The sequence below is a fragment of the Lodderomyces beijingensis genome (genome assembly GCF_963989305.1).
Source record: "Lodderomyces beijingensis strain CBS 14171 genome assembly, chromosome: 6".
Lineage (NCBI taxonomy): Eukaryota > Fungi > Ascomycota > Pichiomycetes > Serinales > Debaryomycetaceae > Lodderomyces > Lodderomyces beijingensis.
In genome coordinates, this window is record NC_089975.1 from 1,134,841 (window position 1) to 1,161,554 (window position 26,714).

At 48.0% G+C, this 26,714-nt stretch overlaps 10 protein-coding genes across 10 annotated transcripts; 5 read left to right on the plus strand and 5 right to left on the minus strand. All coding sequences in view use genetic code 12, as the record gives it.

The window, feature by feature from the left end:
* Window positions 1-353: 353 nt before the first annotated feature.
* Window positions 354-2,402, minus strand: LODBEIA_P51930 (uncharacterized protein; the record flags this gene model as incomplete). The annotated part of the gene is made up of 1 exon (XM_066975498.1): window positions 354-2,402. One exon carries the CDS (start codon window positions 2,400-2,402, stop codon window positions 354-356), a length of 2,049 nt encoding a protein of 682 aa, XP_066832131.1.
* A 3,244-nt stretch (window positions 2,403-5,646) lies between these two features.
* LODBEIA_P51940 (uncharacterized protein) lies at window positions 5,647-6,825 on the minus strand (the record flags this gene model as incomplete). The annotated part of the gene is made up of 1 exon (XM_066975499.1): window positions 5,647-6,825. The coding sequence occupies one exon, from the start codon at window positions 6,823-6,825 to the stop codon at window positions 5,647-5,649; it is 1,179 nt and encodes a 392-aa protein (XP_066832132.1).
* A 1,265-nt stretch (window positions 6,826-8,090) lies between these two features.
* On the plus strand, window positions 8,091-9,257 carry LODBEIA_P51950 (uncharacterized protein; the record flags this gene model as incomplete). The annotated part of the gene is made up of 1 exon (XM_066975500.1): window positions 8,091-9,257. The coding sequence occupies one exon, from the start codon at window positions 8,091-8,093 to the stop codon at window positions 9,255-9,257; it is 1,167 nt and encodes a 388-aa protein (XP_066832133.1).
* A 134-nt stretch (window positions 9,258-9,391) lies between these two features.
* LODBEIA_P51960 (uncharacterized protein) lies at window positions 9,392-10,084 on the minus strand (the record flags this gene model as incomplete). Its single annotated transcript, XM_066975501.1, has 1 exon — window positions 9,392-10,084. The coding sequence occupies one exon, from the start codon at window positions 10,082-10,084 to the stop codon at window positions 9,392-9,394; it is 693 nt and encodes a 230-aa protein (XP_066832134.1).
* A 129-nt stretch (window positions 10,085-10,213) lies between these two features.
* On the plus strand, window positions 10,214-10,696 carry LODBEIA_P51970 (uncharacterized protein; the record flags this gene model as incomplete). Its single annotated transcript, XM_066975502.1, has 1 exon — window positions 10,214-10,696. One exon carries the CDS (start codon window positions 10,214-10,216, stop codon window positions 10,694-10,696), a length of 483 nt encoding a protein of 160 aa, XP_066832135.1.
* Window positions 10,697-11,847: 1,151 nt separating this feature from the next.
* On the plus strand, window positions 11,848-17,343 carry LODBEIA_P51980 (uncharacterized protein; the record flags this gene model as incomplete). Its single annotated transcript, XM_066975503.1, has 1 exon — window positions 11,848-17,343. The coding sequence occupies one exon, from the start codon at window positions 11,848-11,850 to the stop codon at window positions 17,341-17,343; it is 5,496 nt and encodes a 1,831-aa protein (XP_066832136.1).
* Window positions 17,344-17,460: 117 nt separating this feature from the next.
* LODBEIA_P51990 (uncharacterized protein) lies at window positions 17,461-20,280 on the minus strand (the record flags this gene model as incomplete). The annotated part of the gene is made up of 1 exon (XM_066975504.1): window positions 17,461-20,280. The coding sequence occupies one exon, from the start codon at window positions 20,278-20,280 to the stop codon at window positions 17,461-17,463; it is 2,820 nt and encodes a 939-aa protein (XP_066832137.1).
* A 220-nt stretch (window positions 20,281-20,500) lies between these two features.
* LODBEIA_P52000 (uncharacterized protein) lies at window positions 20,501-22,330 on the plus strand (the record flags this gene model as incomplete). Its single annotated transcript, XM_066975507.1, has 1 exon — window positions 20,501-22,330. One exon carries the CDS (start codon window positions 20,501-20,503, stop codon window positions 22,328-22,330), a length of 1,830 nt encoding a protein of 609 aa, XP_066832138.1.
* A 79-nt stretch (window positions 22,331-22,409) lies between these two features.
* LODBEIA_P52010 (uncharacterized protein) lies at window positions 22,410-23,339 on the minus strand (the record flags this gene model as incomplete). Its single annotated transcript, XM_066975508.1, has 1 exon — window positions 22,410-23,339. One exon carries the CDS (start codon window positions 23,337-23,339, stop codon window positions 22,410-22,412), a length of 930 nt encoding a protein of 309 aa, XP_066832139.1.
* A 195-nt stretch (window positions 23,340-23,534) lies between these two features.
* On the plus strand, window positions 23,535-26,600 carry LODBEIA_P52020 (uncharacterized protein; the record flags this gene model as incomplete). Its single annotated transcript, XM_066975509.1, has 1 exon — window positions 23,535-26,600. The coding sequence occupies one exon, from the start codon at window positions 23,535-23,537 to the stop codon at window positions 26,598-26,600; it is 3,066 nt and encodes a 1,021-aa protein (XP_066832140.1).
* Between the last annotated feature and the right edge of the window lie 114 nt (window positions 26,601-26,714).

The following is a 26,714-nucleotide window of genomic DNA, read 5'->3' on the forward strand; positions in this document are numbered from 1 at the left end:
GGCGCTCTTTCTTTTCTTGGGAAAAGTTGATCGTGGACTCCCTATATGGGGCTGTACAAATATATAGAAGCTTTCAAGTAGGCAATGAGTAAAACGAGTCAATGTAAAGGTATGATGCCAAGTATTGCACGAATGTATATAGTTATGATATAGGTGGAAATTTTCTACAAAAAGAATAACATACTTGCGTGAGTGTGGCTCTTTTTAAATTACACTGGATCGTCATTTGCTTTGGACTGCTATACACTCACATTTCTATAATTGTCATCATTGTTGTGATTCGGGCATCTCGCATCTGGCATCTCTCGTATTCCACTCAGGTTGCTCCACTCGCAGCTACGCAGCTCGTGGCTCTACCACACATCCTCCTGATACCGGTTCTGCACCTTCAAGCTCCGAATCAACTCATTAGCCTTCTCCAAAGCAACACCACGCTCCTCCGCGATAATCTTTGCAAACGAAGCCTGCACGTCGCGCGCCATGTGCGCCGCGTCTCCACACACATAAATAATCGCGCCTTCATCCTGTAACAACTTGTTGATCTTGTGCGCTTGCTCCAAGATCTTGTGCTGGACATAGACCTTCTTGTTAGGGTCCTGTCTCGAGAAAGCACACGAGATCTCGAAATTGGAGCCTAGGGTCTTGGCGTACTCGGGCCACTCGTCGCGGTACAAATAGTCTTCGTTTTCGTTTCTGCAGCCGTAGAATAAGAGCGAGGGGCCCACGTTCATGCCGTTCTTGGCCTGTTGGACTCGTTCTCGGATAAAGCCACGCAAGGGGGCGACTCCCGTACCGGGGCCAACCAAGATGATGGGGGTCTTGGTCGAAGTGGGGAGTTTGAACGTGGAACGTCTCACATGCACGGGTAATTTAAACTTGCTGAATTTGTTTCTTGGTCCATCGAGGTCGTAACTAACGAGTGGTTTTGCACTAGATTTATTCTGCTGCAACTCAATGTTTTTCAACAAGTTGGTCACAACACCGGTGATAACACGTCCATCGCTTTCAACTTCGGATTCAACCACGGCGGTGATGTCAATCTTGGTCTTTTCGCACAACGACGACGAGGAGATGGAGTAGTACCTCGGGGTCAAATGCTGGACATTTTCAATCAAAAACTCAAAGGGAACGTTGCGCCATGGTTTGCCGTTGGAGATCTTCAACAATGCATCGGCGATATTGTATTTTTGGTGGGTGACAGCCTCGGCAAACTTGGTCTTGTCGTTGGCCAAGCTGGTGACTTTGGCCTTGGTTTCTTCATCGGGGGCAAATGCGGCAATCGAAAGGAAAAACTGTCTCGAGATGGCGCCGCTGATTTCCAAGTGGTGGCGCACGGTGGCTTCATAAGTGATTGGAGTGGCAAATGGCAACTGAAAAGTCGAGTCCAAAGCCTTCAAGTCGTAAACGGTGTCCCTTTTTGAAGTCAAGTCAAATGCTTTTAAAAACTGTTCGATATTTTCGTTACAGTTTTGAGGCCACACAGCCAAGTGGTCACCGGTGGAGTATTTCAAGTTGGACTCGCCAAGGTCGAATTCAACATGGACACATGAGCGGTCTTTTGACTTGAACAATTCCTTGGAGTGGGTAATTGTGGCAATATACGGATGAGTGTGGTCAAAGGGACCTTTGGTCAATTCGACGCTACCAGCAATGTGTTTCTTGTTTGGTTCACCCAAGGAAACCGATTCATTGTCAATTGACAAGTCGTCACGCTCGGTCAATTTCACACTAGGTTCATATTTCAACTCCTTTTCGTCCAAGTTCAAGTTGTTTCTCAACGAGTCAAACACGCCGTCTTTCCAAGTCAAGAAGTCTTCATCCAAGGAGCCTTTACCATCGTCGCCTTCGCCATACTCGGCAAACCTCTCGGCGCCCTTTTCTTCCAACTTCTGGTCGACTTTCCTGCCAATGGCATTGTAAAACTCGTAGGTCGAGTTACCAAGGCCAAACACGGTGAATCTGACCCTGCTCAACGAGTCAGCCTCGTTATCCAAATACTCAATGAAATCAATAGCGTTATCGGTAGGCTCCCCTTCGCCATAAGTGGCCATCAAAAAAAAGACCAACGTTTCCTCGTTAATCTCCTCAAACTTGTCCCAGTCGTAGTCGGCAAAGTCCGCCACCATCGTCTTGAGGCCAAACCTCGAGCTCAACTCGCGCGACATCTTGTTGCAGTAGTCCTCGGCGGTGCCTGTTTGCGAGCCAAACAACAAGAGGGCATTCTTGTTGTTTTTGGCGAGAACCTCGACAATGTTTCTCGAGTTGATGCCGCCGGAGGCGGCATCATTCGACAAAAACCCCGACGTTTCCGACTTTGCGAAAAACTGGTCTTTCAAGTAGTAGGCCGCCACGGCGACGGCCAACACAACCACCACGTACAAGTCCAACGAGTCCAAAGCCATCTTTTTCTCTCAACTTAGTGTGTATCTGCGCAAGTGTGGTCTTGTGCAAGTGTGGTGTATTTTTTTGTTGGTTTTTTTTCCACCAATGCAATTGGCCAGTGGTGGTGGTGAAAATGCTGTAGTGGAAACTCCTATGGCCGGAAACTCGCTTTTATTTGGTGGGGGGGGGGGAGGAAATTTTTTCTTGCAACAAAAGAGAAAGGAAGAACAAAAATCAAGAAGGATTTTTCACAATCTTGTCAAATTGCAAGGCCCACTGAATAAGGAGGAATGTGGTATGGACGGTTGGTCTCCTGGCTGGATCAATCGTTAAACAGGTCCTCAAGGGCAGCTGGAAAAGCAGTAGAAACTGTGGGGTAGAAGAAAAGCGTGTGTGTGGAAAGTAAGAGTGGCCAAAACTCACGAAAGAAAGAAAGAAAGAAAGAAAGGAAGAGGAAAGGAGAAAAATGTGCAACCAGGGTTAGCCTCTATATATACGCATATATATACATGTAGATGTAGGAGTATAGAGAGGTTGGTGGATGGGCGATGGCTCTAAATTGGAAGGTTGTGCCAATTCCTTTCGAATCACTTGTGATTTTGAGGCCAGCTGCCAGACATTGCCCTCCTCCTCCTCGTAGAAGAACAGCTCAGCAGCTGAACAAGCAGGAGAGTCTAATGAGCTGTGGTGTGACTTAAGTTCCTCCCCCCCACCCGTTGGATGGTTAGTCGGCTCTATTCCTCTCTGTTGTTGTTGAAGCAGTGCGTTGTTGGAGGTGGGCAATAATGTGGGGAGAAGAGAATTTACGACGAGCCTGTGATTTTTACTCCGTCCTCGCACTTGAACCTCTACCCCGCGAGGGCGGAGACCAGGGCCACGGTGGCGAGGGCAACGTTGCAAGGATTTATCCGCTGCAGCCCAGAGCAGCAGAATAATATCCAATCCACCAACCAGCCAGTGACTTTGAAGGAGAACCCTTGTTGGCAGAGCCCGAATATTATAGGAGGGTCTTGCAGGCGAAATTTTTTTTTTTTACTTCAACAGGGCAGGCAACTGCAACTGCAACCACCTGGCTGGGACTCCGAAGCAATCCCACTGCAATGTGAAAACAACAGCAGGAACGCCTCGAAATCACGGTTTAGATCTAGAACTTTGCAACTGCAAGAGCAACCGAGCCGCCAGCGCTAGGCTCTTTGCAGAAAACACCACGTCCTAAAGCCCACTGCAGGAGAAGGACAGAGGCAAAAGCTCTGAGCCTCTGCGACCCAGCAATAAATTATTTTTCCCCAGACGCCAGTAAATTGAAATATACGAGAGGTGGCCTTTTTTTTGACAGCTTTGTATTTTCTAACAGGACCCGCTCTCTTGTCATCTTTACATCCTGGCTGCATCACCACTATCGCCACCGTCGTCTCCCTTCTTCGTGCTGCCGGGGGTTGCCTCCCCACTTTCGACCTCGCTGTGCGCTACCAACTGCCGAGGTTTCTACTGCCCAAGTCAAGCCGGACATTAATCTCCGGTGGATCTTGATTTTGCTGTCTATATACTCGACACCGTGAGGTGTGTGGGGGAGGTGATTGCCACGCAACAAGAGATGCCACTGTTGGAGAGTCAATCGGTCGAAACGCAGTTGAAATAAAAGAATCCAGTCGTTTAACGCGTCGCTCTCTCTACTGGAAACCTATACTGTGTGCTTATATATATATATAGGGCAGTCATTGTCATCTGTGAGTTGGTTCATGCACCACCAACGTTGATCTTTTTTGTTTTTCTCTCTTTTGTTGCTGGCTGTTGAAAAATTAGCGGCCGTTGCAGGATTCCATTGCCTTAGACGTCTGACACCCCCCCGCAAGGCATATTTAACATCACGTGAGCTAATCTCGAGACCCGGCAAACAGCCGATCCGTTTGCGGCTGAGCCATGAGTTGTTGGTCAGGTATGCGCAGAATAAGGTCAATAAATGGGGGTAAACAGGAGAAGCAGTGGGCAAATGCAATATATAGATAAATAAATACATGTTTCCTAGACCCAGTTTGCAACAACTTATCCTCTTCTGAGCCTGGTTCCGGGTGGTGGTCGTATACCCCAGCTCGCAGTAGCAGGCAACGACGTCAAGATACTCTCGATTCTCGAGCCTGCGGTCTTGAAACTGTCCAAGACCAAGTTGAACTCAACATGCCTGCCTCTTCTTTTGCTCGGGAGTGAACGGCGTGTCCTTGCGTTTTTCAATAGTTGGACAGCACGCGCGAAGCAGTTTTCCACAATGTGCAAAATCGCATCAGCGGGCTTGGAATCGAAACCGCCTACACCACGCGTCTCCCCACGGCTTGGACTTGGGTACAACGTTTCGTCGCTTTTGTCCAATGCCTCTTGGTGGTACAACTTGGCGTCTTCCTCATACAAGTACGATGGCGTCAAGTATCCAACACATCTATCTCATTCCCCACAACTCGCATTCAATAGCATATAAACTCTACTGCGGTGTATTCCCCCATGAATACTAAAGCTTTGAAGATATATGACAGTAAAGATGATAGGACTGAATCCAACAGTCGTAGCTTTACGCGTTATAGCTACAATATCACTCATCTATACTTAAATACATTAACCTATGACACCAGATTCGAACTGACAGCTCTTGTTGCAACTACAATACTTAAAATTTGAAATAGCTATTCTCCAAGCATTATCTGGATCTCCTAAACTATACTATACTTCTAACATGGATATTCAGGCTCGAGCTACACAGCCAGCGGCTGCGGGTCGTCTGGAATCATGTACATGAAATCTATCAAGATATATATATATAAAAGATGATAATATGTGGGCTGATGGTTTTCAGGGAGGAAATAAGGAGAGTTGGCGGTTAAGAAAATATACTTGATCACGTGTGTAACGCGTGACAATCACGTGCTAGTGTATTTTATCTTGTCAAAGTAATATATCTATTAACGACGGTGTTTATATATAGACTATAGACTATAGACTATAGACTATAATACATCCTTTACTATTAACTAAATTATTAATATGTTTAATACCATCAGTTTTAACATATAGTATAACCAATAGTATCTATTTATCTAACCATTATATTCATTTAGATATAGTTGATTCATCTTATTTCTCATTCCAACCCGCAGCCAGTGGCGTTGATTGATATGTTACATCTTACCAGCACCGGACAGACGTAATCCTAGCTGTAAATAGTATATAAAGAACACGTGTATTGGAACATCTAATTCGTAGATTTTCCCGCTTTCCTCAAGATACTAGCTCAATCTCGGAGTCGGACCCGCTGGAAACAGCAGCACCGGGGCTGTTATCCTCCAACGAGTTGTTGGCGGTAGCAGCATCATCGCCAAATTGCGCAAGTGTAGTCCCATAGGCACGCTGGATAGTCACGATAGTCAGCTCAGCAATAGTATCAGTAAAAGAGTCGCCGTAAATCACCGAGATGTAATCGTAGATGCTCTGCGGGGTAAACTCCACCAACGTCCTCCTCCCCACGGAATACTCGTACATCTTGTCCTTTTCATTGCTCGGTTTCTCACCTCCTCCCAACTCCTTGCGGAGCAAGTTTTCCCGCTGGACAAACTCCTTGAGCAACTCCGAGACCGTCAAGCTGTAATTCGAGTTCTTGTCATCGATGCCGCTGGAGATGCCAAATTTTCTCAAGTTGCGCACGAGCTGGTGTTCCGAGATGTGGTTTTCGTTGAGGATGATCAATGTAATCACGAGCAAGAGCACGCCCGTCTTGACCAAGTGGTGCAGCGAGTCAGGCAAGCTCCTGTTCCGATGGTACCGCGGGATGAAAAAACCGGCCTCGTTCATCTTGCGTTTGTCCACCGCGGAATCCACCTGTCGTGACCACAACTCCCCCAAGACCGCGCGTGCCTCTTTCAGGAGGTTGCTCACGAGAGCAAGGTGTTTCTTCTTTGACGCAGCCGAGGCACTCGCGGCTCGTCTCCCACTGCCACCACCACCACTATTAGCTGTGGCGTTGTCCAGCTTGACTTTGATGCCCGGGGTCTCAACCAAGGTCAACCCATACACCTCCTGCAACACCTTGCACGCCTCACTCACCAACACCTCATTCCGGAGCCGCTTATTGCTGAGACTGCTATTGATATACTCTCGCCGGAAAAAGCTCCCGCGGAGATCCTTCTGGAGCACAAGTTTGACGACTTGGTTGATCTCGTGTTGTTTATCCGCTTCACTCAAGTTCAGATCGTGTCTCATCGCTAAGCCCGTCTCTCCAGCGCCACCGCCACCACTCCCGTTGGAGTCCACCAGTGGCGCCCTTGTCGCGTTCCCCACGATCTCAATCTCCTCCTCCTCGTCGGGGACGGTGCGTCTTTTTTTGGACCTGTGCTGCGATAGTGACGCAGCGCGTGCTTCGTCGCGTTCGACCTCCTCCAACGTGATTTTCCGCCTTGCCATAGCTGCAATATAATGTGTGAGAAAAGGGTAAAATAAGGAGGGCGGAAGCGGGTTGTGGGTGTTTCTTGTTGATTTTTTCCCAAGCGCAACGTAGGCCGAGGTAGCGCATCGCCGGCAAGTGGACTTTGATGGTGGTTAGCCAATGGAGCCAATTGCGGTTTGATTGCAGAGCGCTGAAGGATCACTCTGGACAATGTGCTGAAAAGTCTGTAGAATAAGCAAAATGCGTTTACTGTTTCTTTGACATCCAAACCGGAATGGGGAAAGTTGCAGAGATTGGGGAGTTTTGATACTTTGGAGAGATTTCTCCCGCTAGACACCCTAGATTGCTGTTTATGAGCTCGCGGTGCTACTTTTTTTGGCCAGTGCATACACAGGTGGTTTCAACAGATGCAAAATCAGGCCCCGTTGGTGTTGATTGTAATTGCGCTGTCAAGCCGGCAGTTGAGCATTCAAGCTTTGCTGTTTGAGTGTGTGGCACGTGAGTGGCACGTGCGTGCGGTTGTTGTCCCTATTTTTTCATTTTTCAGCGAGACGCGTCTTTCTTGCCACGACGCGTCAGGAAGACATTGCATTAATCGTTGACCACTTCCTAATCAACCGTCATACGTCCAAGATTGCCGATGTTGGCCGTTTCAAGTTCGAGCTTGAGGTTGTAGTTTTGTAGGTTGCTGCAGCATTAGCGGCGGCTTTGATTGCAAGACTCTGCTGTTTATTGCACGTCTAGTGCTGAATAGGGACATCTTTTGCTAATATCAGTTAAAGCTGTCCAGTTTTTTCGTGAGATGTCTCTGGAGAGAGTTCAGCCCCAACCCCCTACAGCAACTTGCTGGCCGGTCTCCAGCTTTGACTCAATGGCCTCGTCGCAAGACTTTTGATGGTGTTGCACTGGTATGTCCTCTCAAGCACGCGCACTCCTGGGCTACAAGTTCCCCTATTTCGCATTAAACTCGGAGGATTCCTCCAATCACCTAGTCAATGAGCAACCGCAAAAATCCTATTCAAGCAGCGGTTGGAGCTTACAATTAACAGCAGCCAGGGTCAACTAGGTCTCCAGCATTGCACCCGCTTGGTGTGAACTCCAGTGGCTATGGCCTCTTCCCCCCCTCCAGATCCAGATCCAACAATTTACCGCTTCCCAAACAACAGACTCCACACTTTTCCCCAGGTTCCTCCCAAAAAAAAAAAAATAGAAAAAGGAGGGGTGTGGGGAATCAAGAAAGAAAATCTTTCCCCCCAGTTTGAAACCTCCTTCTTTATCGTTGATGTTCAATTGGAAAGTCGAAAGTGAGATCTACCGCCATTTTTACCACAAGATGAGCGGCGACAACAAACCGTCCAAGCGCCCGCTCTTCTTTACTCGATCCTCGGTGGCTAATTCCAATACCAAGGCCAACACGGCGCCTAATACTCCCCAACCGAGCTATAAGGCGGCTATTTCGTTACCGCCACACCAGTTTACGAGTCCTATTAGACCGAGCCATCCACAACCACCACACCCCTATCCGAGAGCTCAAAACGATGTCGCACAAGCACAGCAAGTGCAAGGCGATTCGTCGCCTAATTATCATTACAGCTATCCTCATTTATTGCGAGAAGTGGATGCCCCTCAGCGCGTCATCCCCATTTCGAGACCGGTGTGGGCTGCACAACACCAGCAGAATAACACGAGCACAGCAGCAGCTACAGACGCGGCTATCCTGGGACGCCAGTTGCTCCAGGCTCAGAACTTGCTAGATCAAACCCCTAGAAGACTTCCCGATGCCAATGCGGGTGTCGGGGATGTCATGGGCGATGGGATGGCTGTTGGCGTTGGCGTGGGTGTGGCGGAAGGTGAAGGCGATGGCGACGACGAAGACGACGACGAGGAAGGCGACGAGTTGACTCCCTGGCTAGTGCATCTGACGCCGCAATCTCTCCACCCACCAGCTGCTGCTGCGGCTCACAACAACGCGAGACCTCCACAGCAGCAGGATCTAGACGTCTACAACATTTTAAACCCTAGAAAAGCCTCCAATATGGGCTATAAGGAGAAGATCGTCAGTTGGCTAAGCACCGTCCCGCATGTGAAAGACGAGGAGAATAACGAGTATTACGTCGACTGTTACCCGGGCATCGTTTCCGACACCCTGAATTCCAACATTTCCGCCTCCTCAAATGAGATTTGCCGCACGAGCAACAACAAGGAGATTGACTTGGCCGACGTGGAGGACTTGCTCGAGTTGCAGGCGCAGAAGGTCACGAGGTACGTCATGAGGTTGTATGCTAATGAATTGGATAGCAAGGATTCGCCTAGTGACGACGAGGCCCTGTTTAGGAAAGTTGGCGGTGGAGGAGCTGGCGGAGCAGGTCTTCGTGGTGGAGGTAAAGTCAAGGCCAAAGAGGGTAAAGCTGGAGTCTACCCCGTCGCCGAGTCGACTCGCATTGGGTAATTATCGTGGGGGGTGCTCAGTTTTATGCATTTAACCACTTCAGAATCAAGCATTTTAGCATCTATCATTCTAGCATATTAGCATTCTATATCAAGATCTATATAAAGGTTTCTTTCCCTATATTTTTTGTTTTCTCATTCAAGGTCACGTCTCATGAGATAGTACTCCGGTTTGACAATTTTCCCACTCCGTAGAGTTCGGTCCCGAGGAGAACTGTCAATCAAGCCATACCCCATCAGCTTATACCAACTCAAAGCACGCGTGTTGTCCGAGAAGACAGTAAGCGAAGTGCCCCTTACCATGCGATACAAGGCATTCTCCGACCTTTGCAATCCAACCTCCACAAATTGGTGAAACTGGTCAATTAGCATCTGACCCAACTTCCGACCTTGATATCTTGCCGCTAGATGGATCTCAAAAAGATAGAGCACAAATATATCATCGTCGTCTAGACACAACTTGAACGAAATGAACCCGGCGAGATCATCATCATCATCGGCGGCTGGATCAGTGAACCAGAGCACGATCAACCCGGGCTCGCTCATCTCTTCCAATTTCTCCTCTTTCCAGTTGGCGCCCTTGTGTCGCGCGTACAAGTCGCCGATGTTGGACTCGATGAGGTTGATGCATTGGTCTAGAAGTGCCTCGTCGATCTCGCTCGCGGGGGAGAATTGCAGGCGGAGGTGCGGTAAGTTGATCTCATAGTGGGGCAAGTGGCGGAGACATAAGTCGTCGGCGATGGTTTCCTGTTGCGTGATGTCGTCTTCCGTGAAGTTGGTGAACTGCAATCCGTCGATCTCATACGTGATCTCCATCGCTAGAGACATGCCATCTTGCAATACATATATAAAAAAAAAAACCATACGTGCGCGTAAGAACTCCCGAGAAGGAAACATCAAGAGTTTCAAGACACGCGGCCGCTACTCACTCCACCATCACCATCATCAAGGAGAGCAATGGACAAGTCTAAGCAAACAACGACACCCACGCGACACCAGCCCTCACTACCACATACCCCGTCCCCATTTCCACCATCATCATCACCACCATCGTCGTCGATACTAGACGCAGCGCAATCGCGACAGAAATCAAGAAACGTACGCCTTCATCCGCTATCATCGAGCCCCGCCACGCTGCCCCTGCGCTCAACGAAACACATTACGATGCAGCATTTGCGCCAGAACCAGAGACACGCGAACTTGTCTTTGACGAGGGAGAGGATCTCGGACCGGCAGTGCGAAGTTGATAGGATTCAAGGTATGGGTGGTGTGGGTGTGGATGGTGAGGTGGACGTGGATGTGTTGATTGAGGATGAGGCGAGGAATCGGGTGGAGATTGCGCGGGCGAGGGCCGAGGCCGAGGCGGAGGCGCGTGAGCTCGAGGAGGAGGCGGAGTTGATTGAGTTGGTTTGTGCCTTGCGGTTGGGGATGGAGTCGTGAGGTGTTTATCAGGCTTTGCTTTCTGAAACTACTGGTCAATTTTGTATGAAGGGGAAAAGCTCATGGCGAAAAAGAGGAAAGGTGTCAATTTCGTCGATGGGTCTGTCGTTTTAGGGTCTAGAAAAGCTGGGCTAGGCAAGAGGTTGGGTGGTGCTTCCTACCTCCAGCGTCCCTTGACTACGCGAATTGTGTTTAAGTTGACCACGCGTGAGGAGTGACTACTCCCTCAAATACCAGCCTTCAAGGACCAGCAGCAATGAAAAAAAAAATTGAGTGTGTTTCATCGACCACAAGGCGGAGTCATCCCAGGAGTTATCCAAGGGAGATATGCTTCTCACTCCACATATTCAAGCTTTCCACAAGATGAGCTATAAAAAAAGTTTAAAGTATCCCAGCCAACTTCCCGAATCCCCCCCCCCTCCCCCTCCCAACGGCAATGCCACGTTGACGAAACAAACACAAATAAATGACAAAACAAAACAAAACAAGACGATTAGCGAAAGTGTCTTGCTATTCAAGTTACCTGCGGGAGACAGAAAATGAAATCTATTCCGTACTCTGTGCTATAACTGAATAACAACGCAGAGATCTTCGGGCAAGATCAACCTTTCATTTTTCCTTTGGCCTACAACAACACGGGCCTTTTCAACTGTAAACTGAATACACGCCCCCTAGACACGTACATCTCCCCCTGATCTCTCTAGTATCTAAAGCCCTCCAACCTGCGGATAGATAAGGAAGTGGACCCCTTTTTGCACGCGGATATTTCCGGTGTCCCGATTGGGAAGGTGGATATTTATCCGCTTCGGCCGAGCCTCCCGTTCAGGAAGGTAAATATTTATCCGCGAATTACGTAACATCCGTGTGGTAATTACGTAATCTGGCACCGACAAGATTGTCATTTTTTTTCAAAACCCTTGCAGCAGATAACCATCCACCAACTACAATCCAGGTTGTATATCCAAGGCAGGTGACTCCATCCATCAGAGACGAAGCAGTCACTCTTGTTTGTTCTATCGTGATTCACCAGAAGTGGGCTCTTGAAAAAAGGGGTTGGCGGACGATTCAGAAATTTTGGTATAAACCCCTGGCTCCACGAGCATAGCCCTCCCACGCGAGACACATGTCAAGAATAAGTTATACATCACCAGATGACAGACCATAGCTTTGCTCCAATGAACGATAACGTGGGGCACGATCTACATACTGGGGCAGCAGATTGTGACCAGAACCAGGGCAAGAGCCAGGGCCAGCAGGAGCCGGACCCTGAAGATTTTCCACTGATAATTTCAGCAGAAGGAAGTTCCCAGCAGCGGCAGCAGCAGCAGCAGCAGCAGTCTCAGCCGTCCACTGGCAAGGATTCGCTTCAGGTGCCACAGCGACCCGGTGGCGGACGAAAACGAGGATTGTCGCTACGGACGCAGCTCTTCAATAAAGCCTTCAACATTCAAGAAGAAGCAATAGAGACAGAAGAACCGCAGCACAAGGTGGCATTTGAGTTACAAAACAATGTGGAGATCCAAGACATTTCAAAAAACACACTCCCTACACTCCCTACACAGACACAGACACAGACACCAGTACCTGTGTTGCCACCGCTTCCACCAACATCGCCGCAGATCAACATTGATGCTGCTCCTGAGCCGTTTTCATCGCTTCGACCTTCATCTGCAGCACTCAAATACGACCCTTACGGCTCGCAGGACTACATTTTGACCCAGTCTTCAACGCACCTAACTATCAATAGCATGAGAACCAGCCACAGCTCGAGTTCCTTTGTTGCCAAGCGAGAAAGACTCCACGGCACGTCGAAAAATGCCTTTCTTAGTGCGGTAATCGATATCAAGAATCGGTTGCTCGGAATCAAGAGCTTGCCCAGCACAGAGGCTGGCAGAATCATCCCTCTCAGTGTGAACCCGGGGTCGGTCAACTCATACTATCAAGACGAATTCTACTCTACAAAGCTCAAGGGTTATATAGATGAGCGAACAAACCAAGTATACTGCAGCAATTTAATCACATCTTCAAAATACACCGTTTACTCCTTTCTACCGAAACAGCTCAAGGCCCAGTTTTCCAAAATCGCCAATTGCTACTTTATGGTTGTGGCCATCATGCAAATGATTCCAGGCTGGTCAACCACGGGCCACTACACAACAATCATCCCCCTTTGCATATTTATGTCGATATCGATTGCCCGCGAAGGTTTCGACGACTGGAAGAGACATGGTCACGACAAGGAGGAAAACAACAAATTTACCACCGTTGTTCGAGAAGATGTCGAACTTGGCAATTACGATGCACAATCCATCACCACTATTTTAACGGAGACGATTCCTGTTGTTCCTCGACCTGGTGCCCTGGGCAAAGGTTCCCTAGCAGTGCAAAACATCCTGTCCAACAACTCGTCATTTTCGGACATTTTGGAGGCAGCAGGCGACGACTCCCTGCACCACGAGAGCCTTTCATACACCAACAAGCACGCCATGAAGCAATACAACCTCAAGGAAATCTCGACAAAGTGGAAAAACGTCAAGGTTGGCGACGTGGTGAAAGTGAATGAAGACGAGTGGTTTCCTGCCGATATGATCTTGATCGCCACTAGTAACACAGAGACGCAAGAGGCATTTGTAGAAACGATGGCCCTTGATGGAGAAACGAACCTCAAATCCAAAGTTCCGCACCGTGATATCGCGGAAAAGGCATCGACGGCACCAGGCTTGAAAAAATTGCACGTTTTGGTGACTACCGAAGATCCCAATATCGATCTCTACAATTTCGAATCGTCTTTTGAAATGAATGACCAGATACACCCGTTGGGGCCCGATAACGTTGTCTACCGTGGCAGCATATTGCGAAACACCAAATCCGTCTTGGGGCTCGTTGTCTTTACCGGCGAAGAGACCAAGATCCGCATGAACAATATCAAGAATCCACGCACCAAGGCCCCAAAGTTGCAAAAGAATATCAACTACATTGTGATTTTCATGGTGTTTGTGGTGATTATGCTCTCGGCATTCTCGACAATGGCCCAGCGTATCCAGCACCACGACACCAAGGACCGCGCGTGGTACTTGTACCATCAAGACGCAGGCGTGGCTGCCACGTTGATGGGCTTTATCATCATGTACAACACGTTGATCCCGTTGTCGCTTTATGTCACGATGGAGATTATCAAGGTTATGCAACTTTGCTTTTTGCAGTTTGACATTGACATGTACCACCAGGAATCAAACACTCCAGCAGAGGCCAAGACAGCGACGATTTTGGAAGAATTGGGTCAAGTTTCTTATATATTCAGCGATAAAACTGGGACCTTGACGGATAACAAGATGGTTTTTAGGAAATTTAGCGTGTGCGGGGTGAGTTTTTTGCATGACTTGGATCTAATGCTCAGTGAGCGCACCAGCAATAAGCCAGTCATGAACCCGTTGGTTGCTTCTAGAGCCAGCATGCATTTGACTCGATCTGCTGCTCGCAATCAAAAGCAATCTGAACCTGCAGATGGCATGGCGAAACCAAGAATGAGCACCACGTCGTTGGCGCGTGAGAGTATGGATGTGAGACGTTCTGGCTTTAGCACCAAGACTTGGGTCTCCACCGCGCAGCCAAACAAAGTACAGGACATTTCCAACTCGCTTCAATTGTTGCGGTACCTACAATCTCATCCGCAAACACTCTTTGCCAAAAGGGCGAAATTTTTCCTCTTATCGCTCGCCATTTGCAATACGTGTCTCCCAAGAAAAAAGGACAAAAATGCATTGGCCAAGACCTCGCAACGACGGTTGAATGAGTCGTTTTCTTCTTTGGAGGAGGTCACCGAGGAGGATCAAGAGGCAGGACCAGATGACGCATCGATTGTTTACCAGGCTGCGTCTCCCGATGAATTGGCGTTGGTGCAAGCTGCGCGGGACTTGGGCTACGTGGTGTTTGATCGACAAGCCGACGTCTTGACCATCAAAACGTACCCCAATGGGTTTGAAGACGATGCCGTGTTTGAAGAGTACCGCGTCTTGGACGTGATTGAGTTCTCGTCGGCGAGAAAGAGAATGTCTGCCATTGTACGGTTCCCCGATGGCAGAATCTGCTTGATTTGCAAAGGTGCCGATAATGTCATTATGGAAAAGTTGAAGAATGCCAAGATTGCCAAATTGAAGGCAAAGGAAATCTCATTCCAATCGCAGGAGAGGAAAATGGAGGAGGCTGACGTCATTTTGCAGTCGCGGTTGTCCCAGGAGATGATTGATAATCGAAAATCGATGCTGTCCATCCGGCACAGTTTGAATATAGGAAGCGCAGTCTCGAACCGAATGAACACCATCGATAACGCGTTGATGGGGTTGGAGGAAGAGGAGATTGAAAGTATCGCCAACAAAGCGAGACAATCGTTGCATTTACAGCAAGCTCGACGCTATACCTCAGAAATCAGCGGGACTGAGCTTGCGCTCGACCAGCTGGACTTAACAAAGGGGAGAGAACATGCTGCTTCTGCCAATGGTCAATCGAATGGCACCTCGGCGCAAATTCAAACACCCACAGCAAATATGATTCCGAATGATAAACTCTTGGTCAATGAAGAGTTTGTCATTGAAAAAACACTTGAGCACATTGAGGAATTCTCAACTGAAGGATTGAGAACTTTGCTTTACTCGTTTAAATGGTTGGACAAGAATGAATACGAAGCGTGGCACACTGAATACGCCAAGGCCAAGACGGAATTGACCGATCGCGCCAAGTTGGTTGAAAAAGTAGGTGGCCAGCTTGAAAACAACTTGGAGCTAATTGGCGCAACAGCCATAGAAGACAAGTTACAAGAAGGCGTGAGCGAGGCAATCGTCAAACTTCGACGAGCAGGCATTAAATTGTGGATGCTTACTGGTGACAAGCGGGAAACAGCCATCAATATCGGCTACTCGTGCCGTCTCATCAAGGATTACTCAACGGTGGTTATCTTGACCAACGACGATGACCGCGAAACCATATTAAAGTTGATCCAATCGACACTAAGGGAAATCAAAGGCGACCACGTTGCCCACTGTGTGCTTGTCATTGACGGTGGCACTCTAGCTGACGTCGAAGCCGATGCGGAAATGTTCCCGCAGTTTCTCGATCTTTGCGTCCACACGGACTCAACAATATGTTGCCGAGCCTCGCCCTCGCAGAAGGCCAGCATGGTCAGCGCGGTGCGCAACTTAAACACCAAGGCCGTCACTTTGGCAATTGGCGACGGCGCAAATGACATTGCCATGATACAAAGCGCAGATATTGGAGTTGGCATCACTGGTAAGGAAGGGCTCCAAGCGGCGCGGTCTGCCGATTACGCCATTGCCCAGTTTCGATTCTTGCTCAAGCTCTTGCTAGTCAATGGTCGCTACAACTATGTGCGGACGTCGAAATTTGTGCTCTGCACTTTTTACAAGGAGTTGCTTTTTTATTTGACCCAGTGCATATACCAGCGAAACACCTTGTTTTCAGGCTCCTCGATGTATGAAAGCTGGTCGTTGTCGATGTTCAACACGTTGTTCACTTCGTTACCGGTGATTTGCGTTGGGATGTTTGACAAGGACTTGAAACCAGCAACGCTTTTGGCAGTGCCGGAGCTCTACTCCAAGGGCCGCTTGTACCAAGCATTCAATTTAAAAGTGTTTATAGGGTGGATGCTACTTGCCACGTTGCAAAGTCTCGGACTCACATTTATGGGCTTTTATTGCTGGGGGTTCACTGCGTTGCGTGACAATACGACATTTGCGTTGGGCTCGTTGATGTTTGCCGTTTTGGTGATTGTCATCAATGCCAAATGCACCATAATTGAAATGCAGAATCGGCAGTGGCTAGCATTTGCCTCGTTCATTATCTCCGTCGGTGGATTCGGCTTGTGGAACGTGTTGATTATGTTCCTTTACCGACTGAAGGAATCGACAATCTTTTTCGTTGCTTACGGGTTGTACGAATGGGGGCGCGATCAAAGTTGGTGGGCGGCCTTGTTGGTGTTTTTCATGGTCCCCTTGTTATTCGATATTTGCATCAAACTATTCAAGTTTATGTTTAAGCCCAACGACGATGAGATTTTCCGAGTTTACGAGCAAGATATTGAAATGAGGAGGTTTTTCGAACGGACCGCGTACAAGGAACTCTACCAAAGCTGGACGTTGCCACGCGACCAATCCACCACCAAGGCATTTATTCTTAAACTCTTTAGCCAAATCGGGTTGTGTGCAAAGAAACCAAAATGTGAGCTTGATGATGATAATATTGAATTGAAGGATATCAACGCGACAGCAGACGGAGCTGCTGGGAATGGAAATGACTCGAGTGGCCGCATGCAATCTGCCATCCATAGGAAACGAGCAGGCACAAACCCCATGGATCACGAGTTGCCTCCCGGAAGTGGGGGCTACAAGATATACGGCGAGGATTTCGTGCCTGGTGGTATGGTGGACGAGGACGGGTACGAGACTTTACCTAGTGGCAAGCGGGTGCGCATCAAGAAGAAGAAAAACCGTAGTGGCAAATGGTCGTTGTCGAAAGCGTTCAAGAGGTCTACTACTGGTGGAGGCATGGGCGATGACGATTCCGATGATTCGGATGTTGACGCGATTATAAATGAACGATTGAGGAACTTGCGGAATGAAGAAGAAGGGCATTAGATAACGAGATAAAGGGGAGGGGAGAGGGAAAAATTTATAGAAGTGCAAAAAAATACATATATACATACAGACATCTATATATATAGCATTTGTGCCTCCTCGTTCGTTATATTTCATTCAGTTTATGGAGCTTTTGCCCCTTTGCGCTACTTCAAGCTCGTGTTCTAGGGACTTGATGATCGACCGTAAGTTCCTGCTCTTGGAATTCATCTCGAGCCAGTCTTCAAACTTGGTTCTAATGTCCCTCACTTGCTGCGTTTTCGCTGATCGTCTCGCCGCCATCGCCATCGCCATTGCGTCCGGTTCGCCATGGTACGGATTCAATAACAAATCAAAGAGTTCCATCCACAAGTCGCGCTGCCAGTACCGCTTGAACCCGTTCTTCAACTTAACCCTCGTGCCCGTTTTATCAATCTTGATATACTCGCCAAATAGTAACGTATGCACCACGCCCGCAACCCCGTAGTAATCCGCTTCGTATTTCCAGCTCCTTCCCTCATTCATTTCCACGCAATCCAGCTCGTCCACGGGAACACGAGTAACGAACCGCGCGTTGGCGTCAAAAGACCGCAAGTCCACCGCGCGCCCGAAATCAATCATGGTCAACCCCTTTGCGTCCCACCCGGCGCCGCCATCGCGCACATACGTCTCGCTCCACCCTGAAACCGATGGCTCAAAGCGAACCATGCAGTTATCAGCCTTGATGTCGCCATGAAGCACGCCAATCGAATGCAAAACCTCCACCGTTTTCAAAAGCTCAACCGCGAAAAACACCACCACGACTTCATCCACGGTGCCACAGTTGACCAAGTCCAACAAGGAGCCGCGCGGACAGTAGTCCAACACGAGAAAGCTCTCGTCTGCATAATGCCAGAGCGAATGCGCCGCGATGAAATGGGAGATGAAGCTGGGCTTGTCGATGAGCCGACGGTGGATCTGGTGCAAGATGAAGAACTCCCATGCTGACGCTGGTGCTTCGATCTTGAGCGCCGCGAGCGACCCGTTGTGGGCATTCTCGATCAAGTAAACGGGCGCAAAGCCCCCTTGGCCGAGTTTGCTGATGATGCAGTATATTTCATCCCCGCAGCATTCAATTATTGACGCTTGTGAGCTGCGCATTGTGGTGGTGGTAGTAGCGTTGCGCGGTAGTTTCGATAACTGGTTTGCTGTTTGAGGAGCTAGTTGGTGGAAGTTTGGATAGTAGGACAAGGGGATTTTCAAATTTGATAGGATTTCAGATTGGATTGTCGGGTTGAATGGGTCGATGAGGTGGGGATCGGCGCGAAGTGGTGATTTGTCTACTGCTTTTTCTTCGTTTTCTTCTTCATGTTCCTTTTCATCGTCTTCTTTTATTCTTTGTGTTGGCAATTGGCGATGAGGTTGAGATTGAGTGCGTGGTTGTGGTTCTGGTGCGTGGATCGTCTCCGTTACGAATCCAGTGAGATTAGTAGTTGTTGCTTCTTCTTCTTCTTCTTCCTCGTCTTCTCCTCTCCCATTTCCTTCAATTGGCGCATCTTCATCAGTGACGGGGCTTGGTTGGTTGAACATCCCAAACACTTCGTTCTTGGCGAACTTGGAATATGCAGTAATTGTTGGATCGTTGACTTTGATAGTGGAGTCGTCGTTGAGTGGGATAGTGAATGTTTCAGTTCCATCTACAACACCGGTGCTTCTCACCTCGGGTTTGATCTGCAATTTTGGTCGATTAGAGGGATTGAAGATTGGAATTTGTTGCTGTTCCTGTTGCTGTTGTTTTTGTTTTCGGTTTTGCCGTGGTTTGAATCGCGATATAGCGAGCATTTCCATGACGTCGAGGTCCTGTGAATTTGAGAGGTCCATGTTTACCATGACCCGTTCTGGCTTCTTACCTGTGACCTCAACTAATGTGTAAAAATCACCGTCTTTATCTTGATGTACCAGCTGTGAAATTTGAGGCGAGTGTGGAGCTACAAGCTGCTGAGGTGGAGCACTACCACCACCACCACCACCACCACCACCTGGTGAATCGTCACGGAATACCTGGATTTTCCCCGCCAGAGATACACGAGGCTGGATTTTTTGCTTTATAACTTGACCCAGCCATTGAGTGGGTTGGATCACATTCTCGCGGATCCTCGTTTTTCTCGCTTCAAGCACATCTTGACCATCGGCGGCATTATTGTCGAAAATCGACGGTAGGACACTCTCATTGCAATCATTATTATCTCGAAATACTTGCATCTTTGATTTCTTCTTTGGAGGGAGAGATTCTGCGGCTGTTGCTGGGCTGCCCCTGACAATCGCCAACACGTCGCGTGCCACATCGCGGCCATTACCGTTGGCGGCAGGCTCCGCCACACCCAGACTCCGTACACGGTCCTTGAACTTGGCATAGGACCGCTTTAGTCGCTCCACGGGGAACGCAGCCATCTCCAACCCCAACTCGTACATCTGCCTGGCGTCGGTGATTTTGCATTGAAGCTCCAAATACGCGGCAAACTCCTCGTAAAACAACGCTAGCTGGTTGCCAATCCCCTTTTTCGCCATATAAATGTACGCGTCTCGTGGCGACTCGGAATACTTGATATACTCGAGCCACACCTTGAGGTACCTGGGGTCGTTCTTGCAATGCGGCACATCTCGAAAGTGTGAAGTGCATCGTTCGAGCAAATTGACTAATCCACTTTCACTGTTGGCCCCTTGAGGGTAGTTTGTGTGAGTCCAACTTATATACCTCACAAAAATCTCGAGCGGGTCGTCGGCATCCTCCAGATTTGCAACCTCATCTTCTAGCTGTTCTCGTTCCAATAGTAGTCTGGCCTTGTGTCTTTGGTACTTGTACGATTCTGAAGATTGAAACGCTTCCGATAGTTTTGAAACCGGTCGTCCTCCACTTAGCGGCTGGATGTTTTCCTTGTTCATCTCTAGAACTTCTACCTTACTGACTATGGGCGCCATCTGTGTTTTGCCCCCGTATCTCGTCCCCCTGTCTTCTGGATAGTCGGGGATCAATAGTTGGTGATGGTGGTTTACTTCAAAGAGTGTTGATGGTAAACAATTCAGTCGCGGTGGTTTGAAGCGTATAAAAAAAAGTTGAAAAATGCCAGCACCACTGGAGGAAGCAAAAGGAACCAAACACGTCTGTTTTCCAGCAGCAACGAGGACGACGAAGACGAAGATGCTACTATCATGGCTGGTGAGCGCATTGGCATTTGCAAGCTGTGTCATTGGAAGCGACTCGTACTCGGAATCGCTCCATTTGAAACCGTTACCGAGGAATAAACTATTGTCAAGTTTCCGGTTCCAAAGTGAATCACTACCGTTTGAACCGGTTTACCATAACGAATCACATCATTCAGGAGAGGTAGAGCAACGCGAGAAGCAAATGAGTCACTATTCCTTTTTTCCGAGCTCGTTGGGGCCAATAATTGCATCTACAAACACACGAGATCTCTCGTTGAGATTTACACAGGGATGGTGGGATGCGAAATCGTGGGGCAAGTTACCTGGCAATGGAGCTAATAGTGGAGGCACCGGTGTCGAAGTAGTCGCGGTAATTGAGGCTCCCAGTATCCAAGCAGCCAAGCAGAGCTGGTCCAAGTTGACCAAGATCCTCTCGGGCTTCTTTTGCGCGTCACTAAACTCAATTGAAGAAGACACCACGACGTTTCCCCGCTACGCGGTGGAACAGATGGATCCTAGAAACTATAGACCCCAGGTGGGCAATAAATTGTACTTGTTGCGAGCCGCCTTACCGAGCGAGCCCGTGTGCACGGAGAATTTGACTCCCTTTTTGAAACTTTTGCCTACGAGAGGCAAAGCCGGTGTTGCTTCGTTACTAGATGGCCACAAGGTCTTTGACTCCTTGTGGCATGGCATGTCGATTGATATCCATACTGAATGCAACAGCAGTGGTGATGGCACGTGCAAGTGGGAATTGCACCAGACAGTCAACCAAGTCATTGATGTCATTCGATCGATTAGAAAACATCGCGAAGGAGGCATCCCTAAACCGGTGCAAGGTGAAAAACTTCGCTGTGATGCGTCTAAAAAGAACAACATTTGGCAATGTTTTCCCTTGGGCGACCCGACCGAACTTCTGTGGAGCTTGGAAACTCTCTACGGCAGAACCATTAATGGTCCTGCATTTGAGGACGATGAAGGTGTCACTGTGGTGACCATTGATGTTGACCGCTCAGCATGGAACGTTACTTTGAAACGGCTGAGCTCGGACGCAGTCATGACAAATGACTTGCACGGGGATATCTTTGAGATTGTGCGTGAACCGTTTAAACACGACTTTATCTTTTTCACAAACGATAGCACCAAAGTCGGTGCGGTTGAAAGTCCCCCCTTGTACGTTTCGAGGTCGTTGACTGGTTATTCGTTGGACAAGGGTGGATTGAGGGTAGCCTTTACCAACCCATCTGCCAAAGCAGCTCAATTGAAATACTTTGAATCCGTTCCATGGTTCATGAGATTGTACATGAGCACGTTGGAGCTTAGTCTCTGGGATAGTCAAAGCACGCGTGTAGTACACAATCACAGTGAAATCATCAAGAACAACTACTACAGACCCTCGGTAGACAGACAACGGCCCTCGCACTGGGAACTTGACTTGGAAGTACCAGCAAATCTGACTTTGCGCATGACCTACGACTTTGACAAGTCTTTGTTATTTTACCGCGAATATCCTCCAGATGCAAATCATGGATTCGACGTGGAGCCCGCGGTGATTTTGGTGAAGGACGACAGCGGAAACATTGTTTACGATTTCAGAACCACGAGTTTGTTGCTTACACTCCCCACCCCGGATTTCTCCATGCCTTACAACGTCATCATCTTGACCTGTACTGTGCTATCACTCGCATTTGGTATTGTGTTTAACTTGCTCACAAAGAAAACAGTCACCGAAGAAGAGTTTGAGCGGGTCCTGCAAAATACAAAGTTTGCCAAGTTCAAAGCTTTCATTCAGTCGAAGTTGGTACGTAAAAGCAAAGTTGATTAAGCGGAGGACAAAAGAGGAAAAAAGAGAGGAAATATATATATACATCTTTGTATGTATATGGATGTGTATCTATCGGTAATTAGAATGGGTCTTCATAAGGATCTTCTTCATCATAGTCATCGTCCTTTTCGTATTCGTAGACAATTGCACCTCCCGTAGATCCCAACGCTTCTTGCGCTTGCATGAACGGAAGCTCGACTTGTTCTCTCGCCAACTTCTGCTTATTGCTAGTGGTTAAATTAAAAGTGGTCAAATCCTTGAGCAACTCTTCGTCCTCTTCATTATTCTCAACCGCACTCTTGTCCGTGAAGAGCTCATAGCTGTGCTTTTTCGAGTCTATTATAAACTGGTAAATAACTGATCTTCCCGATTTCCGCCTATTGGTAAGCACAACTTTAAACACTTCGTCATTCAAATGTGCATTAACGGGAAACTTCAAGCGGGCAACTTGCCTTTCGAGCAGTTCCACGTCCACCGACGGGTCCAACAATGGCTCAACTTCAAAGATCGTGCTCGCTATATACGTCACCAAGGCGAGACTAGATGGATAGTTTGTGAAACCAGAAAACGGAGCAACGCAATTCGTATGGAACGTAGCCACAACCACGATATTCAGTCCGACGATGCTTGCTATGAATTGAGCTAGACTCTCGCTGGCGATATAATTCAAGGAGTCAACCACAATCAATGTTTTCGAAGCTGAAGAAGATGAAGATAATGATGCCGCGGCGGGAGCCGATTGACTCTTGGTGATGTTCTGGACGGCGAGAATGATTTCGCTATGCAGATCTTGCTTCTTTGCACAGTCGATGAACTCACTGGCGTAGTGCGGCCGGCTCACGGTTTCAAAAGATAGGTATATGACCTTGTTGGATTTGAGATGATGTACATATTCTTGAACTAGGTAGTACGAAGATTGAGTCAACGAGTCTAGTATCAAGTGGAACGACGAGTTTTCCTTCAAAGATAGTAGTCTCGATAGTAGCACCGTAGCATTCTGGCTGGACATCTTGTGTTATTCAGGTAAAAAAGGTGGTGGGTTATGATGATGATGGGTACAAGTTTTGCAATTTTGATGAGAATGCCCATCGAAGAGATGGCGCACTCCACATTCAAACATTTGAAAACTTGAAAGGTCTTGTAAAGTTCTTGCAATCCAAGGCACGACAGAAAGGCCTCAGTTCAACGACGATTAGACGATTAGATGCCGTCAAATGGAAACACTTTGGCTGGCAACTACTCCATTCCCAGCTCGCTAAAGAACGAGCTCGAGAAGGAATTCGAGAGAGATGTATCGGTGCCAACTCAAGAAGTGCAAGATGGAATCAACAAGAACGACTATAACCGGCAAAGATTCCTGAGAAACATAGATTTGAATTTCGATGATGAGAAGGAGAAGGAAGCGAAAGACGAAAATGGTGCCTCGGGCAAGAAACGAGGTCTTGAGGTTGAGAATGTTCCGAGTAAAAAGAGGAAAGATGCCCTGCTAAATAGCCCCCCAACGATACAGGCGTTGCAGGAGAATCGGCACGAGCTGAGCGTGGCTGCAAAGGAATACTATGCCCCGCCCACCAATGAATCAGGAACTTTAGCTGCAAAATCATCGCTTGCATTATCACTTCCTGGAGCACAGGGGCTCGACTATTTCAAAGAGGAAGATGCCAAGCACTTTGGTGAACTTTTGAAAATCAAGCCCGAGGACCTCACCGAGGACGAAAAGAAACAGGTGCTGTCGATGAAGCTAGTGCTACGGGCCAAGAACGGGACGCCCATAGTGCGCAAGCGAGCAATGCGAGCATTGACTGAAAATGCAGTCAAATTTGGTCCCAAGACGTTGCTAAGTCAAATCTTGCCCGTGATATTGGAGCCTTCAATTGCTCCCCAGGAACGACATTTGTTGGTCAAGATGGTTGGCCGGATCATGTCGCGGTTGAATGACTCCATACGGCCCTATACGCTGAAAATCATCCACGTGCTATCGCCCTTTTTGATCGATGAAGATTCAACAACGAGGATGGAAACGAGCGAGATCCTCGTCAACTTGACGAAATCTGTCGGGTTTGCCAATATGATTGCATCCGTGAGACCCGATTTGGACCATGTTGACGAGTATGTGCGGAATCTAACTTCCAGAGTCTTGGCTATTGTGGCAAATACAGTTGGGTTCAACCAGTTTCTCCCCTTTTTAAGAGCAGTGATTCGATCGAAAAAGACATGGACGGCACGGCACACGGGAATTAAAGTTGTTCAGCAGTTGTGCATCAGTTTGGGCAGCGGCAACGGGTCCACTTTGCTCCCGTTCTTGCCTCAACTAGTCGACATTCTAGCTCCAACGATTCACGATGAGATGCTGCAGGTCAAGACAATTACTGTATTGACCTTGGCTCAGTTGGCTGAAAATGTTTCCCCTTTTGGTATTGATTCGTTCGAGCTGATCTTGGAGCCATTGTGGTATGAGATTCGAAGACAGAGAGGTCGGGGACTTGCAGCGTTTTTGCGATGCGTGGGTGCGTTGGCGCCGTTGATGGCGTATGATGCCCGATACGAAGAGTATACAAACTATTACGCTAGGGAAACTATCTACTTACTTGCAAATCATTTCGGCGCACCCGATGAAGACATGAGGAAATCGATTTTGAACGTGTTGGTGAAGCTCCCATTGACACGAGATCTTGTGCCTGATTACAATTCTAGTTTAATTGTACCTTTTTTCAAAGCCTTTTGGAACAGGCGAACTGCTACTGACACATCGCAAATCCCTAGGTTGGTTGTTTCCGCAACCAACCATCTTGCAAACAGATTTGACATTCTTTCAATCTTGCGGAGCGTTGTTTATTACACCAAAGATGATAATGAGCCACTACGGAAACTCGCTGTTGAAGCAATCAACTTGCTTATAGCCAACAGTCGCGATGAGCTCATTGCAATGACCAGCGATGAAGTGCGAGTTTTGGTGGACGGGGTGCTCTTTGCCTATCAGGAGCAAACGACGCAAAACAAGATTTACATTCAAGCGTTTGGCTCCGTGGCTATGGCACTTGGCACCAGGCTAAAACCGCACTTGAATTCGATAATCAGTAGCGTGCTATACCGAATGAAAAACAAGTCACCGGAGATTAGACAGCTGGCCTGCGATCTAGTTGCCATTATAGCACCCGTCATTAGACAAAACAGCGACGATGAAGGGGATTTCTTGTTGAACAAGTTGATCTTGATATTGTATGAGTCCCTTGGTGAAGTTTACCCCGAGGTTCTCGGGTCCATCATAAATGCCTTGTATTCGTGCATCAACACCATGAGCGAACAGAGCCTTTTGCAGATGACAAATCCGTCAGTGAACCAGCTCTTGCCGACACTCACACCCGTGTTGAAAAACAGGCACGAAAAAGTGCAGGAATCGAGCATCAAGCTAGTGGGACTCATTGCTAAAAAGCAAGCAGAGACCATCAACGCCAAGGAATGGATGAGAATCTGTTTTGACTTGTTGGAGATGTTGAAGTCTACCCGGAAGCGGGTCCGGGTCGCCGCTAATGCAACTTTTGGTTACATTTCTCGCACAATTGGTCCCCAGGATGTCATCGTGATGCTTTTGAACAATTTAAAAGTGCAAGAACGTCAACTCCGTGTCTGCACCGCGGTGGCTATGGGGATTGTTGCCGAAACGTGCCAGCCGTTTACCGTTTTACCAGCGATTATGAATGAGTACCGAACGCCGGAAAAGAATGTACAAAACGGAGTTCTTAAAGCGTTGAGTTTTATGTTTGAGTATTTGGACGGTAAGACGACCAAGGATTACTTGTTTGCCATTACGCCCTTATTGGAAGACGCCTTGATTGACCGCGACTTGGTGCATCGGCAAACTGCCGCAACCGTGATTTTCCACATTGCGATAAACTCATATGGGTTGATCGATAGCGACTATGGTGATGTCTTTTTGCATTTTCTAAATTTGATCATCCCTAACATTTACGAAACTTCACCTCATGTCATTTCGAGGATTTTGGAGAGTTTAGGTGCCTTGCGATTGGTCTTGGGTAATGGAACGTTCATGAACTATGTGTGGGCTGGATTGTTTCACCCAGCGAGAAAAGTGCGCGATCCTTTTTGGAAAGTGTTTAATAACGGTTATGTTCAATGTGCCGATGCGTTGGTTCCCTTTTACCCCCGGCTTGACAATGTTGAAGTTGGCGAGGGTGGAGACAGCGAAAAAGGCGAGGTTGATACAGAGAATGCGAGGTTTACGTTGGAAGAACTAGATCTTTGTCTATGAGAAGAGCACTCGCTCTTACTCCTCGATAGGTTTTTTTAGCTAACTTTGACAATAGGTCGTCCTTTTACTCTGTAAACTTAGATCTAACTTAAGTGGATTTGTAAGAATGCGTTA